We start from the raw sequence: 17,574 nt of genomic DNA on the forward strand, positions 1-17,574 counted from the left end.
AGCGCGAGAAATCACAGCCACACTCAATATGGCCACAGTTAATCTGTACCCGGGACCAACTCCATAGCGTCAGTACATGGCATTTGCATTGGGGAACAGCCTTTACCACAAAGTTTTTACCACTAAATGCAAGTGCAATGCATTTCTTACATTGCAATTACTTTTATCATACAAGTCTTTACAATGCAAGTCTTTACAGCACATATAACTTTGCATTGGTATGTGGTAAGTAGTATATATATTTTTAAGGGTGATTAAAAAAGGGGGGTTGAGAGTCTCCATCCAAAGAATAACATTTAAAAATAGTAGTAACCTGTAATCGACATAAATGTAATTTTTTTAAATATATAAATTTTTTGTTTACAATAACATATTAAGATTTATTGAATAATTTTTGAACAGTAGGTAATAGTATTAAACAGTGACTGGATTTGTCTGTAACTGCAAACAAGTTAAAAGTATGCGTGGCAGTGGATTGCGTGGTAAAGGTATTTAACATGTGAGTGTAGATGCATGGTCGTTGTATGCGTTGTAAAATGCGCATTGAAAAAACATGCTTGGTAAAGGAGCGTGCCATAATGTCATACACACATTTGAATGGGTAAACAGCCAGTGCAGAACTACAAGGTGTGCATTACTCAAGGTATGTAATCGGGTGCACACTCTCTGCGCCCAATTTCAGATTCACCGTGGCCCTCTGAGAGAGGCAGAAGTGTTCAGCGATTGTTCCTAAGCTTGAAATATGTTTAGCAAACGGTTGTGGTTATGAATAAGAACATGTATAGAAGGTTTTTAGGAAGGAACAATAAAATATATATATATTCAGTCATTCGTTCCCTGTGTGTTGCCTGCTGTACAGGATTTCATGAAGTCTCATTTGGAAGCCACTGCCTGGATAGGACTGTTTACCACCACACCCGGAAGGAGGTGGACCTGGGTGAACGGATCCACCTACAATGGAAACACGTGAGTTTATCGGTCCTAGGTTTTATATCTGACGTGCTCGTGTAATTCTAATCACAGATCCTTTTTACTTAATCGTTGTAGGCAGATATCTAGGGCCTGATAGGGGTCCATCCACGTGGTACTAGATAGAGGGGGAAGATAATGCTGTTGTTTACACAGAGTGGATTCTTACAAATGCACCCATTTCCAGTCATTTCAACAGAAGACCATGAACTAAGTTCAGCATGCTGCAGTGTAGTTTAGAAATTATTGCCCAAACTTTATAGCTCCTTTTACAAAATCCGAACAGGACCTCACTGTTCAACACCTGAGAGCCGCCATCTCCGGAAGTGGTTCGTCCAGACCGGCATTTGTTCTACCGCATCCCTCCACAGTGGTTTTGTGACAAATGGTCTGAAATGTTTCCTGAACTCAGAGATACCATTTACACTGGCACTGACAAGCTTATAGGTCTGGCCTATAAAACATATCATGCACAGAAAGGTACATCACATAGAGAGATGCAGTCATACAATTGCACACATGACGATAGCGCAACAGGCATTGATACACCCATGCTCAAAGGAACCAGCAAGAATGCACAGAAGCATTGAAACAGGGCGACCATAGACCCTGGCTCATGTGCACAAAGACTAGCGCACACATGCATTGTTTCCTGATGATGTAAGACGCCACCATTGTACTGCCTTGCAGTTACATCAGTCACAATGACAAATGTCTGTTCCGTGTCCAAGCTTTTACAGAGGTGTTTGGGGGACAGCTTCTTGACTAGGTGGAAGAGAGAGCAGACTTAATCACATTTCTCATAGGGTTTTGGGCAGGAAAGACCATGATACACAATGCAGCGATCCTACCAAGATGGCTGGCCACTCTATCCATGGAGTGCTTGCTTCTATATTGTGTGTAAGTATTTCTTCCAGTGCATTATACTCTGTGGTCAGAGGAAGACTGGACAAAGGAGCTCAGCTGGTGGCTGGTTAATGTGATGAGTAAATTGTAGAGGGAGAGGTGGGCTGCACTAAAGTACACACTAACTGCATCCGATCATCCTGACCCCGTATCCAGCCATACTGGATCCAGACAGGGCTGGCTGGGCGCTCACACCCTTCCAATGAGCTAGCTAGAGTGGAGAAGTGTGTGAAGTTACCCCCAAAGCTGGGGTAGGTCATATTGTTTGCTAGGGCGCTCATTGATAGGACTCCACTGAGCCTGCAAAGTGGGGTGATGTTTCTAGCTAGGTACTCCAGGGAGGAGCCTCTAAAACATAGGCAGAACAAAGGCCCTGTACAGTGCCCCAAATATTAGCATTAAGCGCTTATATGTTAGTCGTGAGATAGGTCAAGGTTTGCAATAAACCCAAATATTTGAGCCATCATGTTGATTCACATTTGAGATGGATGAAGTTATTGAATTGTACGAAGCACACGGTGTGGACTTAGTACGACCGAGGTGTTGTTACATGCGTGACCAAGGCAATACAAACAGTCATTTACAGAGCAGAGATCAGCTTTCCCGGGTGCAAGTTTGCCCTCAGAGCACTTGAGACCCCTCTATTGAGAAGGAGGTTTGGCCTCTTCTGTAATCTTCTGTCTGCTACATTGGATGCTCATGCTCATGGTATATCCATCATGGGTCCCTGTATATTATATAAGAGGTATTAGCTAACGGAGAGCACAGGGCAGATCGCATGAAAGTGATTGATTCCCTAGAATACTCTATTTCTCGGTTAGGGTGAATTATAGGAAAGTGCCACAATGCCTGTTAAAAGTCAAGTAAATATCAATTGAATTATATTGATTGTGTTTAACAACTGTTTATTTCCCATTTTCTAGTGGGTTTTGTGAAGCACATTGCATCACTTCATACTTGTAATGTTCTATTTATGGCTTGAATTGTTTTTACATTGTATTTTCTATCAGCATTTTATGCACAAAAGTGTGAGAATGTAATGTTTTTTTACTTTTTTGGAACTTTGTATAGTTTTGTTTTTCCCAAATAGAGCAGCATCAAATATGTGATCACATCACACAATAAACCCACGAACAAGAGTTTCGTGGTCAAAAGTGACCTTTACCCAAAAACACTTTTTGCCACATTAATAAAATGACACGAGGCTCAGTACACTTGGGCTTTGCTGTCAGTCCCAGGTGTGGGGAAGAAACCCTCCCCTTTCTCTCTCACCACATATCTCCTTGTACCACGCAGGCTCCAAGTACTGAAGAGAGAAGATAACGACAGCTGTGGCACAGTGAGAGCGTCTGTGATTGGATCCGACAGCTGCAGCGCTGAATGGAGATGGATTTGTGAAAAGAACATTAAAAAAGAGTGTGACCTTGAGTCTGGACATTTCACCTGCAGCAAGATTTCTTGTACTAATCCAACTTAATACCTCAAGAGGATGAGCTACAGACCTTTGCCTATTTTAGATTTAACATATGTGTATTCAAAACTCAATCATATATCTTAGAATGGCTTGTTCTTTGTCTTATTTTCATCATTCAATGGTGATTGAATCAAAATTCCCCGAATTGGTATTGAAATGTTTGCAGAACAGGCAAAAACACAAAAAAAAACATGTTTTTCACAATGAAACATTTGTGAGAGTCTGTTTATTGTTTTACAAACAAAACCAACAGGTGGTATATTCTGCAAATGGGCATTTTATTAACTTTCTAAAAGAGGTAGAGTTGAATTATGTCTTCGGAAGTATATCCCTTTTGTAGCATGTATTCAGACCCCCAGCACTTTTATTCTTCAACAGTGAGTGATGTGAAGCTGGCCCAATGCTCTCCATACAGAGTTAACATGGGGAAAAGTGAGCACTGGCGGCGCAAGGGGCTTGTAAATAAACCCCTCAGTGGCAACACCTGAAAAGGGAAATCTTGTAAGAAGCAAGTACAATTAAAAATGTTTACTCGTGCATTAAAACCTGCTGTTGTCTGTTTATTAGAACCGCTCTTCCTAGACTGTTTTAGTCCATGTAAATACATCCCCACAATAAATATAGGGGCATATTACCAAGCAATAGTGATAATTATCGCTATTGCTTGGTTAGAGACAAAAATTTAACGCTGCGCAGCGGCGATTTTTACCGCAAATAAACCTTGGTATTACCAAGGTTTATCGCAAATGCGATAAAAATCGCCGCAATGCATGAATATTGCTGAAAAGTCCGCGATATTCATGCATTACCGAGCTAATGCTCTTAGCCATGTTATCCACCTCCCATTGGATAACATGGCTAAGAACTGCTCAGGGCAGGTGTTAGCTTTTGGAGATATTCACGGTTAGCGCGAATATCTCCAAAAGTTGGTAATAGGAGATAGCGATGTTAGCGACTGTTTCCAGTCGCTAACATCTTGGCAGACCCACTTAGCATGTCATTAGTGATAAATATCACTGACATGCAAAGCGGGGCCCAAGATAGTCGCTATCTCCTACTAGCTGTCGCTAACTGTTGTTAGCGACAGCTAGGTAATAGGGAGATAATTTTATCTCCGCTTTCTTGGCTTTTAAAGCCAAAAAAGCGGAGATAAATCCCCTTGATAATATGCCCCATAGTTCCTCCAATGTAACATAAACACAGTTTTCAAGACACAAGACCATCACTGACATGGCTACCACATAACACGATGTAATTGCACATGTAGAAATATAGCAATGAGGAATATGGGAGGGGCTCGTAGCATCACACAATCTACAATACAGTTACATCAGCCTCGCCTATCTATTCGGAGGCCAACACCGCCTCTTTAAGGACAACATGATAAAGTGCACAACCATACATTATCGCATCAAACAAACAGCACAATATTTTAGGGGTGAAAAACCGTCCAAAGAAAACAAAATAAGAAATTAATGAATGAATGAATTGTTTTTTTTAAGTGCCTTGTGAATCTCTGAGCACATGTGCCTTCTATACTGCGCCGGCTTCAAGGGTTGGACAGAGAAGATGAAGACAGCTGTGACACAGTGAGAACGTCTGGTATTGGATCCAACAGCTGCAATGCCGAATGGAGATGGATTTGCCCAAAGGACATTAAGTGGAGCTGACTCACTCTAACGAGTGCAATTTCATCTATAAATCTATATTACTGCCTGTAGTAAATAAGGTTCTTGAATCCAGTATATAAAGTAAATATAATTTATTGTAGATTAATCCAAGTTAAATGATCAATAGGTATAATGATAAAAGTCCCACCAGGAGCAGTTCTTCTCTCGCTCAGCCTGTATGCCATCAACTGTCTCTACCTAGAGCAGTCAGGTACTTAACATTCTAGTATGACATCAAACATTCTATTACATGCAGTGGCTAAGCAATGGGGAAATCTAAGTAAGGGAAATGTAAAGCATGAGCAAGATGTAACACATCCCCTTTCCTTATAAAACAACAAATAAAGATAATGGAATAAATTGCATTGCATTCATAAAAATATAACAATTGAAATATAAGATGGATTGCATTTACATTTTAAAATATAATGACCAAAGGAACACATTGCATTGCATTCTTAATTAACAGTTGAAATGCAAGAAGGATTTCATTTTCATATTTAATGACCTTTCAAATCTAAAGGCCCCATCCCCTTTCCAAAGAGAAAAAAAATGTATCCACTAGAATGAAAATATGGATCAGAAGTATAACTTAATAAAATCCACTAGAATGGAAAATGTGGAATAAAAACACAATAACATCCATAAGAATGAGATGGATGGGTAAGATAAATAAATACATAAAAGCCAGATAGAGTAACCTGCGGCTCTTCACAACAAAATAAGTACAATATGAACACCTCTAAACATAGAGCACTTGCGTGGTTCATAATAGCCAATGGAATAACTTGTGGCTTTTAACAACATTGCAAAATGGAACTCCTCAGAGTCCATAACAAGAACATTTAGCAACTACGGCTCTTCTAAACATCAGCAATTGAACTCCTCAGAGTCCATACAAGAAAATTGAGCAACTTATTGCTCTCCAAAACAATAGAATAATTGAACTCCTCAGAGTTCATATCAAACAAATGGAGCACCTCATAATGAGCACAGATGTGGCTCCGCAAACTACACATACAATAAATCCAAACTCCTCAGAGTTTATATCAAGAAAATAGAGCAACCTACCGCTCTTCACAGCCCAAAGCTAGGAAAATGGAGCACCTCAAATTGAGCACCGAAGTGGCTTCCTAGAAAGTACATATTTATAGTGGAGCGCCTCAAACATGAGCACCGAAGTGGCTCCAGCAAAATTTCATATTCAATAAATCCAACACTGGGACAACTAATTTTCTAAAATGAAAACTTCACAATAATTAGAGCACATAGTGGTTCACGACAATAAGAGAAAATACATGACTCAACTAAGTAATATATTTGAACTCCTCTAATTTTATAGTACTAGAAAACGTGGCACATTAAAAGTAAGTAAGAAGAACTTTGAACACCTCAATAGAAATTGAGCACCTAAATGGTGGTTCAAATTAGCATAACAATATCAAACATGTCTGCAAATAAGCACAAGAAATAACAAATTTTTAGCACCCCAACAGTTGAGCACATACATGGCTCAATCCAATAAAAGTAAACACATAACTCTATACAAAATAAGAAGTAATAATACATTAAAATAATATAAACATCAATACACTGTGAGTTATGTTAATCAGAATGAAATAGGCAAGTTGGTAAATATGAATGGTAAAGCATATTGAAAATTTTCCAAAATAATAAATTAAAATAACAAAAGTAGTCACCGTAGTCTGAATCTTGGAATGACAACAGTGCGATCTCTCACCCGAGCTCATCATTATAATCCATATCAGGCAAAGTCTTCACAGTCCTCTGAAAGCTTTTAACTTCTCTCATTAAATTTTCCAAACTCAGAAAAAGCGTGCGTGTCGCTGTACAGTAAAGTTGACACACTTTGAATCTAATAGTCTAGAGTTATCGTGCACCCGATCTCTAACATGGCTGCACGTAAGCCACGCAAGGCCGGGTGGCTCCAGGAGCTCAACGTCGTTCCACAATAGCTTCTTCATAGAGAAGACGTCATATCCTCTGGAGAAGCATCAAAGTACTGATGACAATGACATGGAGATGAGGCTGCACGCTCTCGGTGTGTGCGCGCGGCAGGCAGCTCGCGCAGAGCTTCAAAATGGAAAGCTGCGGTTCAACTGCCAACATGTGAGGAATTGTTAAAGGTGAGCAAAACCTTAAAAGGAACAGCGCGTCAATGTAACATAAATAAAAGCACTCACCGCATAAGAACATATTCATTTTGAATAATCCTTCCGTTTCCACAATGCTATGTTTGTACCATTTAAAAAGCTTTAAATTATTATGCTCACATCGGTGTCCTGCGGGTAAATTGTTGATCGTGTGACTTCGAAAATTGAACTAGTAACATCCAGTAGGTGGCAGCAAACACCCAAATAATTTGCTAGGTTTCCTCCTTTTGTATTTCTTTTTCGTGTATTTGCTTCCCTCGTTCCGTTTTTTAAAACATATTCTCACAACAAGAGTGTGCTGCCTCTCATAAATTGCAACCGGCTCAGTGAGCGAATCAATAGCTTGGGGTGTGTGCAGGTCTCCTCAAATCCGATTTTACCAGCAGTTGCCTGTCCATAGACAGGGTGAGAATTTCAATTAGCCCAGAGATTCCTCTTTGTTAGTGGTTTTCTGCACAGTCTAAACAATTGTGAAAATCCTTAATACACAGGTCTGTAGATTACATATCGTCAAAGTAGGTCTTCTCAAATTCAAGAGCAAACAGTGGGAGACTCTCTCTTCAAAACAGTTCTCCTTAGATTGAATCATGCAGCTATAATTCTTCAGATTCAAGTTCAAATCATGCAGTTTGAAGTCAAACACCCTGGGATGGGAGGCTGTCCAGATGACTGGGGACACTGGTGGGGCTAACCAGGGCGTTTCAGTGTTTCAATTAATTTACCTTTTCTTTTCAGCTTTGAAAAATTCCTTAGTTGCAGTAGTAATACATTAAATCCGTCTTCCTTCCACGCATAAGTTCAGTTCTGTACCTCGTCGCCAATTTGTAGTAAATAAGGTTCTTGAATCCAGTATATAAAGTAAATATAATTTATTGTAGATTAATCCAAGTTAAATGATCAATAGGTATAATGATAAAAGTCCCACCAGGAGCAGTTCTTCTCTCGCTCAGCCTGTCTGCCATCAACTGTCTCTACCTAGAGCAGTCAGTTACTTAACATTCTAGTATGACATCAAACATTCTATTACATGCAGTGGCTAAGCAATGGGGAAATCTAAGTAAGGGAAATGTAAAGCATGAGCAAGATGTAACACTGCCTTAGCAGGTTTAGTGCTGGAGCCCAGGTACGGGCCTTACTGGAGGTTTTAATATGTTCACATTCATACTTGTTGTTCGGTATCATTTTTTATCAAATGTAAGACAATTACGCTGACGTTCGTTTTGCACCATAAAATTGTGATGAATATGTATACTGTATCGTTTTTCATTGGGGTCTTTTGCAAACGTAGCAAAATATAAACACATCTTGTTATTCTCAGTACAATTTGTGTGAAAGATAAGTGTTACTTTTTATTTTCGTCACAAATATTATATTTTGAAAATATGCATTTTTTTTTTACCTATCTTAGAGTGGTGGAGTTCAATACCTTTTAAGAGGTTTGTCACTCCTGTAACAGGAAGTCTGTTTCTGATCTTCGTGAGCTTGCACCTGCTCGTTCTTACTCCAGGAGCAAAATCAGGTGGAAATATGGACACCAAAAGGCTGCACGTTTCAAATAACTAGACGATATTTAGATTCAGAAAGGATCAACAGTGTATTGTGTGACCAAATGTCCTCGTCCAAAGTTCCCAATCGACCCAACATACTATAATACTTAAATTGAAACTGAAGTATACTTAAGGTAATTATCTGTGCATTCCCATGAGCCTTCCAGTGTGACAGTGCCTTTCTACATACATCCGCACATATGAATCAGATATAAAAGGCGTACACTAAGCACCCTGCAGCTAAAGGAGCACTGGAAAGGAGTTTCTTGAGATCCCGAATATAAAGCGCAGACCGTGCCCAGGTACATGACTGTAATTTGTGGAAGGGGAAATGTGGAACCCATCACAACAACCTGACGTATACAACTCTGTTGCTCCAGTGGCGCCAGTCACCGATCGTGTGTTCGGTGGCGTCATTGGGGGAGAGAGTTGTGGTGAGGGTAAGTCTGGGGTGGGGGGATTGGATGTTAAAAAAAAAACTTTGTTTATTGCCGTCGCATCTCTCCAGCCTCTCGGCCTGAACAGGAACCAGGAAGCACCCAGACTCACCGGGTCCTAACCAATCACAATCTGAGTGCCGTCGTTCGGTGCTCAGCCAGGGAATAGGGGCCTGAGCATGTTCTCGTAGACCTTGCAAAGTGTGCATTAATATTTTGCCGGCCCGAGAGGGCTGGCCAAGCAATTATTCGCACTTAGGGTGTGCAAACCTCTCCTCCCCTGCATTGCTCTGAGAGCAAAGCAGCCAGGCCCCAGGTGTTTAGGGAACTAAGGACATAACTTCTTCTGAGAATGTGCCTGTCGTGAAGAATTTAGGGACAAATGGATAAAAACTGCGTGGCTTTCTCAGACAATCAAATTGCGGCAATTTTGTCTGGTTCCTCGCTGTTTCCAGATGCCCCCTTGCTTAGTGTTACATCAGCAAGGGAGGAATGGGAAAAGTTAAGTACCATTAAGAAGAAATAGGTCAGAATAGCGCTCCATGGAGCACCTATGACCAAGTATTTGAGAGCAGGAGCAGCCCCGGCTAGTCTTTTGGTCAGGATTGAACCAAGGATTTTGTTGGAAGATAGAAAATTTAGATTGGACTGGAGCTATATATCCAAAAAATGTACATGTGACTGGTTAATTCTTATAATTAATACCTCTAAGCGGTTGAGTGAAGAATTACTCAAGGAAGTTTTAGAATTGGAAGAGAATATTAAGCGCGATACTACTCTCACGGACACCAGAGACCAACTCCTAAGAATCCAAGAAGATCCTAGTGACTATAAGAACTATATGATTAATCAAAAAAGCAAAGGTTTAAAAGGTAACCTGGAACAATATACCCACGAATGGGCTTTTCCATACGTGGAGGATACATACTATCAACCAGGCCCTGACCAATAGAATGTGGTAGGACGTTCAAGGGGTGGGAGACAGCAAATCACACACACACCCAACAACTGGACCTTTGATAATACCGCAAGTGAGGAAGAGGAAGGGGGTCAGCAAACCAATTCTAACAAAGTAAGGTTTAACCAGCAAGAAACGAGTAATGAAGATTTAGGTGCATTACTCCGGTCTTTTTTAGGACAAGGACAGAGAGGCAACAGAGGGGGCAGACAGATGAGCAGAGGCCGCAGAAGAGGCCATCAGAACCAATCATGGCAAACCTTCTCTTCTAGGGTAACACGCAGCAGTGGACGGAACCAAATATGAACAATATTGTGGTGAACTTATCGGATCATACCCTCAAAATAAATGAGGAGAGGGTACTGAATAAATGGCTGGGAAATGTCCCCACACCAACGCACAATGCTTTTAAATGCAGAGTTGAGTTCCACGAAGCAATGTGAAGAGTAAAATTAAAAAAGTTTTTCGCAGACAAACCCCTAGATTCTCCATCGTTGTTCAATAACACATTAAAGAAGCCATCCCAGTTTTGTCCACCCTCTGCTGCGTGAGGACCTGAGGTGGTGGTGTTCGAAAATAAAGTGTTATAGGACATTACTACAGTAGAACATACCAGCAATGCACAGAAATTCAGTAATATGAGTCGGGAAGATTGAAATGCAAGCAAAAGCTTACAGAACAACCATTCGCTCACGATAAAATCCGCCGACAAAGGTGGGGCGGTGGTTGTGATGAACTCTAGTGACTATGATGCTGAAGTGTCCAGATTACTGGGGGTGCGTAACAATTACCATCCGCTTAATCGTGATCCAGTTAATGACCTACAGAAAATCATTCGAGAGATGGTAGTAATCACGAGAGAAAATAAATGGCTAACAACAAAAGAAGCAGGTTCCTTATTAAGGAGAAACCCAGGACCACCGCGTTCTATACTCTCCCTAAGATTGATCAGCACCAATGACTTCCCCCCGGCCGTCTGATTGTGTCGGGGATCCAACCGATTTTTGAACTGCTGTCACAATTTGCTGATTTTTTTTGTAGAGAATCTGTAATAAATCAACGATCTTTTATCAAAGACACTACGGGTGTATTAAACATTCTGGAAGGCCTACAGTTCAATCCTGGGTGTGAACTGTTGGTCACAATTGACATCGAATCACTTCACACCTGCATACCCCAGGATGCCACGCTGGTGGCAGCAGCACGGGCCCAGGGGGAGCAAGACGTACTGAAATGCATTGAACTTGCTTTGACCCGAAATTATTTTGGTTACAAAGACAAATTGTACTTGCAGACCACAGGAACATCTAGGGAGCAACTATGGCGCCCAGTCTGGCCTGCATTTATGTAGGCCAATTTGAAGAGCACAGTCCAACCCCTTCCAGAGAAACTTGCGCCTCTGGAAGCGATATATAGACGATGTGCTCTGTATCTGGTCTGGTGGAGAGGAGATTCTTTTGGAGTTCCTCTATTGGCTTAACCAGCAAGATCCCAGCCTGAGGTTTACATGGACATATAGTAGCCAAAAGGCAGTGCACCTGGATCTAGACATAGAGGCGAATGGTGAATCATTGTGTACTCGTGTCCATCAAAAACCTACAGACAGAAATTCTCTTTTGCTGTATGAATCATACCATCCCAGAGCATTGAGGGTCAATCTGCCGGTGGGTCAGTTTCTGCGGTACCTGGAGCAATCAGAGGAGTTGAGCAAAAAACTGAGACAGAGGAATTATCCTCAAAAAGTAATTAGACAAGCTAAGAAGAGGGCTTTGAATACTCCACGGAGTGTCCTGTTGGAGAAAAAATGGAATATCTAAAGATGATTGTGTCCCAGTGGTGATGATGTGGTAAATATTTAATTACCGTCCTAATTTCTATGCAGGTAAGTACTTAAAATAAAATAACTCAATCGGGAAGAAAGACGCAGAGTCCGTGGTGTTAGAGTTCTTAGGGGTTTTATTCCTTAAAAAGGAATGGTTCTTGAACCGGATATCGGATTCCTGACACCACTGGGGTTCAGGAAGGGATAGAGCATACTTTATTGACAATACATAACTTTTATACTTAATGCACACAATGAAAACCAATGCAGAAGGCGTAACAGCTGAGAGAAACAAGATAAGAACACACACGTGTTAGCAATACGTAATCAGAAGGCGTGAACTAGAGCGTGTACAGAGGTGTGTGCTAGAAAACGTCACAAGTGGGTGGGTACATGGCAGAATCTTGCAATGTCAGCAGAAATCTGAGGTCTGGATGCGCGCGCAGCTGCATGACGTGTGACTGACGTGAAGCTGGAGGGTGCAGGGGACTTGACATTTACACTAGAGGAAAGAGACAGAAGTCTGGCATGTCAGATCAACTCGTTCCTATATCATATCTGATATCTGATGTTTGGGAACCATATTATCTAGAAGGAAAGGTCTCTTGGGCAGAGGCTATCCTATACTGACTATGAATGTGTGCATATATGCCTACGTGTCTGTGTGTAAAGCGAGGGGGCCATGGGCCTACCATGGTAACGGGAGCTATGAATTACTTGCATGGAGTCAGAGAGGCCGGGCCCTTTGCTCTGCAGCCGGGGATTGTTTATCTATTCTGCTGGACTGGAATGTGTTTTCGGGAAGCTGAGCTTGGCTATACTGATAACGTGAAGATAAAATACTGTCTTTGGCAGGCAAGCAGGCCGAGCCAGGCTCCGCTCGCCTCACAGGGAGTAGGACAGAGTTCACGGGGGGGCATCCCACGTTGCAGTTACAGGAGGCAGAAATGACTTTGAAAAGAGGCTCGATGACAGAAAACAGGGCCTAACTCGCACAGAGCCAGGAATACGTGAAAATGCACCATACAAAGACGGTGGCAAGGCATACTTAGGAACGGAATATCCGACCCATTCAGGGTGGATCTGAAAGAGGACATGTTAATGTTGGACGCAAATGTATTTGCGTCTTCATAGCTGGCACAAGAGGGAAGTTACATGCACTTTAAGCTCGTACATGGAGACGGTGGGGTACACGTTAGGGAACATTTCTTGACCATAAAATTTATATTTCCTCATTCCCTCCTTGTTCCCTACGGACCCTTCATGATATATCAATCTTCATTAATCCATTTATCTGTGTAGTGAGCATCATCTGCTCATCCTTTTTCACACGAGTTTTAGAACTTTGACTTGAATGGGGAGTGCAGGATGTGGCGCACAAGCCGCAAATCGCTGGCCCACATTGTAAACATAGACAGCAACTGAATACTATAAGTAGTATTGTTCCAAGGAGTGACAGTATTTTCCATCCCCAAGCTGAAATAGTAGTCCAGAGCCAACCGGACCAAGTCCAAGTGCCTGGATTCTGATGTATCTGACTAGCTATCTTATGGAGACGTGTAATAGCCTTATATACGGACGGAGCATTATCTGGGATGAAAACACAGCAAGCTGACCCAAGGACTTTACAGGCTCCTCCTCGATCGGCTAGTATGACGTCAATAACAAGACGATTTTGAAGAACGACAAGTCTCATAGCAGACTGTTCCTCAGTCAAGTTACCTAGGGCGGAAGTAGTCTCTTTTACTACTGCTTCAAGGGTTCTGGTCAAGTGACGGATAGACTTACTATTAAAAATAGCTCCTAAATAGGGAAAGAAACCTTTATTGAAATCTGTGTACTGTTCCCATGCTGTCTCAGTATAGTCGACAATTGGGAGATCTCTTTTTGGTCTGTGAACTAGACGGGAATTTCTATGATAATCAGGTGGAGCTAGGAAAACAGGTGGCAGTAAGAATCCAATGTAACAGGTCCCATCCCAATCTAGAGGCAAACGTATATATGCTGTCTGACCACAAATGAAATAGGAATGACGTGTAGCTTTGAATGTGGACTTGCCCTTATCGCTAAATTCGACCACAGTAGTACATTTACTATGACCAAGGTGTACGGAACCATTCTTTCTGACACATAATTCACCTTTGACTGGTAGTACTGACATAGTGGGCAAGTCTGGCTCGGTTTCGGATTCAACATTCAGAATCATGAGATTAAGTGTAAATTTTCCTAATCCATATACTTCATTTTCTAGATCAGTCCCTGTCCTTTTGGGAAGTCCCTCTTTGTCAGGATAACACATTTTATGCAGAACTGTGTTCAGGTTTCCCCATACCCAGTTATCCTGATAAACTACGGAATTTGAATCTAAGGCATTAATCAAACTAAACCAGGCTCCACATGAACCATTGTGAGTGAACGGGTACGGGAAGAGGGGCAGAACTCCCCTGTATTTCTGGTAGGGAGGGAGTCGGCCACATATCCAACAATTAGTAGCGTTGCTGGTCTGATGAGAGTGATGTAACATACTAATGAATGTATTGTTGCGCAGCGCAAGTCGGTAAGACAACTCGTGAGGGGGTAACTCACTAAAAGAATGCTCGGTAGTATTATTAGAATGTGCACGTGTAGCAATAGGAAAATAGATATGCAAAATTATACTTGTGACAATAATAGTAAGACTTAAAGAAAACATAATCCATAAGGTAACAATACAGTAACTTTTGAGAGATTTGCAATATCGTTGCTTCTTGATCTGTTTCTCTCTATCTCTCTCTCTATTGGGGTCTAGGGGATACATGTCAGAAACTATTTAACCGATTCACCTAGGGGAGGACTTAAACAATTAAACTGTCTGACTTGCTAGACCGCAATTTTAATTTATACTCCTCTTGCGGAGTTTTCTCTACCATGGGGAGTTTAAAGTCACTAGAATCTGGGCAGTCCTTTGAGGGGGTGGAAGAGTCAGTCTCTGGCAATAGTTCATTACATTTTTTAATATGACTCGTATGGATCCACCCCTTGCGGCCCTCGACCTTCATTGCAGTCCTCGTGGTCAGAAGGACGAGCTTCGGCTCCTGCCAACGGGGCTCCAGCGGACTCCTCCTGTCGAAATTACGTATCAGGACAGTATCTCCGGGACGGACATCGTGTGGCTTCACGTCAGTGTTGTCGGGAAAAGCTGCGGCAACCTGTGAACGACATGATTGGAGTGCAGACATCAAGGAGGCAAGGTAATCTGACAGCATATTACAGTCGACATCGGTTATTTTCTTAGGCATGGGCGTCCCCCACATATTTGGTGGCCGGCCAAAGACCACCTCATACGGGGATAGCCCTGATCTCGAATGTGGGACCATTCTCATATAGAACAGTGCAACTGGCAGGGCGACTATCCAGTCGACCCCTTTCTCTTTACATATTTTTGCAAGACGGGTTTTCAGTGTCTGGTTGTGCCTCTCTACAAGGCCAGCGGCCTCGGGATGTCGGACGCAATGGAATTTCCACTGATATCCTAGCAGGAGTGAAACCTGCTTCATGAGCTCGGATGAGAATGGCTGTCCGTTATCTGAATATACGATACGAGGCAAGCCGTACCGTGGGAAGAATTCTCGAACCAGCTGCTTGGCAGTGGTCGGGCAGTGTAATCTGGGACTGGATATGCTTCGGTCCAACGGGAAAGTGCACAAACAACTACGAGGACGTACTTGAATCCTCGACAACGTTCCATCTGGATATAATCCATCTGGAGGACTTCAAAAGGGTGATCGGGAGGATGAAATCCACCTTGCTCTACAGGGACGCTTTTACCTGGATTGAACTGACAACAGATCATGCAAGTACGCACTTTCTGTTTTGCTGCTGCTCGTAAATGTTTGTTGAACCAGAGATTCTGTAAAATGTCTAACATAGCTTTTTCTCCCAGGTGTGCTGGGCTATGTGCTGTATTTATTATGACTTGAACCATAGAGTCGGGGAGAAACCATGTAGATTTTCCCTTCGTCATCCATCCCTGATCTGTCTGGACCCCTCCTAGTTCAGTCCATTTCTTGATTTCGTCTGGAGTAGCATGTGTCTGAATATCGATTACATCTAGTGTGGGATCCCTAACTGTCATACAATGTGTCGGTACTATTGTCTTTGTCACATCAGTTGTCTGGATGTGAGTCAATGCGGTATGTTTTGCTGTTTGGTCTGCCAGGTCGTTACCCTGGGAAATAGAATCTGTAACTTTAGTATGTGCTTTACACTTCATGATGGATATGCCTGAAGGCAGATGTATTGCTTCTAACAGTGCTTGAATGAGGGGACCGTGTTGGATCTTGGCACCGTGAGAGGTCAAGAAACCTCGTTCTTGCCATAACATTCCGAAGTCGTGTACAACTCCGAAAGCATAACGTGAATCTGTGTATATGTTAACTTTTCTGTTCTTGGCTAGTATACAGGCTCGGGTCAGAGCGATAAGCTCTGCTGCTTGAGCGGACAGTATATCAATACGGTGTGTTTCTTTGACTTCAGTTTCGGTGGTCACTGCATATGCGGCCACTAGTTCTCCTGTGCTTGTTCTCATACATGAACCGTCCACGTAAAGTGTCAGGTCTGGGTTGGTCAGTGCAACATCTGTTAAGTCTCGTCGGGGCTTTGTTACTGCATTAATGATCTCTATACAATCATGCAGGGCTGACTCTGTCACAACCGAGGGTAACAATGTGGCAGGGTTTAGAATGTTACAGCGTCTGATTTCTATGTGTGGCTGGAATAGTGTCAGTTCATAACCTGTCAGTCGTGCTATAGTCAGGTGTTGAGTCTGTGTTCGGTTTAGAAGGACTTCTACAGAATGTGGAACTTGTACTGTTAACTGGTGTCCTAATACTATTGAATCGCTTTGTCTGATTGCTAAGGCTGTCGCTGCAACTGATTTTAAACACGCAGGCAGAGCCTGGGCCACTGGATCTAATGTACTTGAAAAATAAGCGCAAGGCTTATGTGAACCTGCTTGATCTTGTGTGAGGACAGACAACGCTGTACCATCACGTTCTGTAACAAAAAGTGTAAAAGGTTTGCTGTAACATGGTGTCGCTAGAACTGGTGCTTGGCATAAAGCTTTCTTTAATTCCTCAAAAGCCTGTGTATGTTCCTGAGTCCAAGGGAGGACAGTCGAAGTTGCTGCCTCCTGTGTTGTCAACTGTATCAGTGGTTTAGCTAGAAATGCATACTGAGGAATCCATTGTCTGCAGTACGAGGTGAGGCCTATAAAGGCCCGCACTTCCTTTTGTGTCTTGGGTTGTTGTAACTGTGCAATTAACTGAACTCGATCAGGTGTGAGCTGTCTTCCCCACTTGGACAGCAAGTGCCCAAGGTACACCACTTGCTGAACACAGAATTGCAGCTTCGAAGGAGACACCTTGTGTCCCTTGTCGGCCAGAAAATGTAAAACTGTCAGTGATGCTTGTTCACATTCAGGTTCACTTCGTGCGGTGATCAGCAGATCATCGACGTACTGAAGTAAGGCAGTGTTAACTGGCATTTGGATACAGTCAAGTTGTCTTTTCAGTGCTTGGCTATAGATGCTGGGGCTTTCTGTGAATCCTTGAGGTGCGCGTGAAAATTTGAAGCTTCG

The 17,574-nt window shown here is 42.2% G+C and overlaps 1 protein-coding gene across 2 annotated transcripts in view; it reads left to right on the plus strand.

Annotated features, from left to right (window-relative positions):
* Positions 1-3,890, plus strand: part of LOC147700919 (killer cell lectin-like receptor subfamily B member 1B allele A) — a 51,512-nt gene extending 47,622 nt beyond the window's left edge. For both annotated transcript variants that reach the window (XM_086928541.1, XM_086928542.1), the window contains 2 exons: positions 860-966; positions 3,172-3,890. In XM_086928541.1, the coding sequence (XP_086784667.1) occupies positions 860-966; positions 3,172-3,352 (288 nt within the window). In that variant the 3' untranslated portion in view covers positions 3,353-3,890. The remainder of the gene's footprint in view (positions 1-859; positions 967-3,171) is intronic.
* The last annotated feature ends 13,684 nt before the right edge of the window (positions 3,891-17,574 follow it).

Source organism: Lissotriton vulgaris, chromosome 7, assembly GCF_964263255.1.
Source record: "Lissotriton vulgaris chromosome 7, aLisVul1.2, whole genome shotgun sequence".
Classification (NCBI taxonomy): domain Eukaryota; kingdom Metazoa; phylum Chordata; class Amphibia; order Caudata; family Salamandridae; genus Lissotriton; species Lissotriton vulgaris.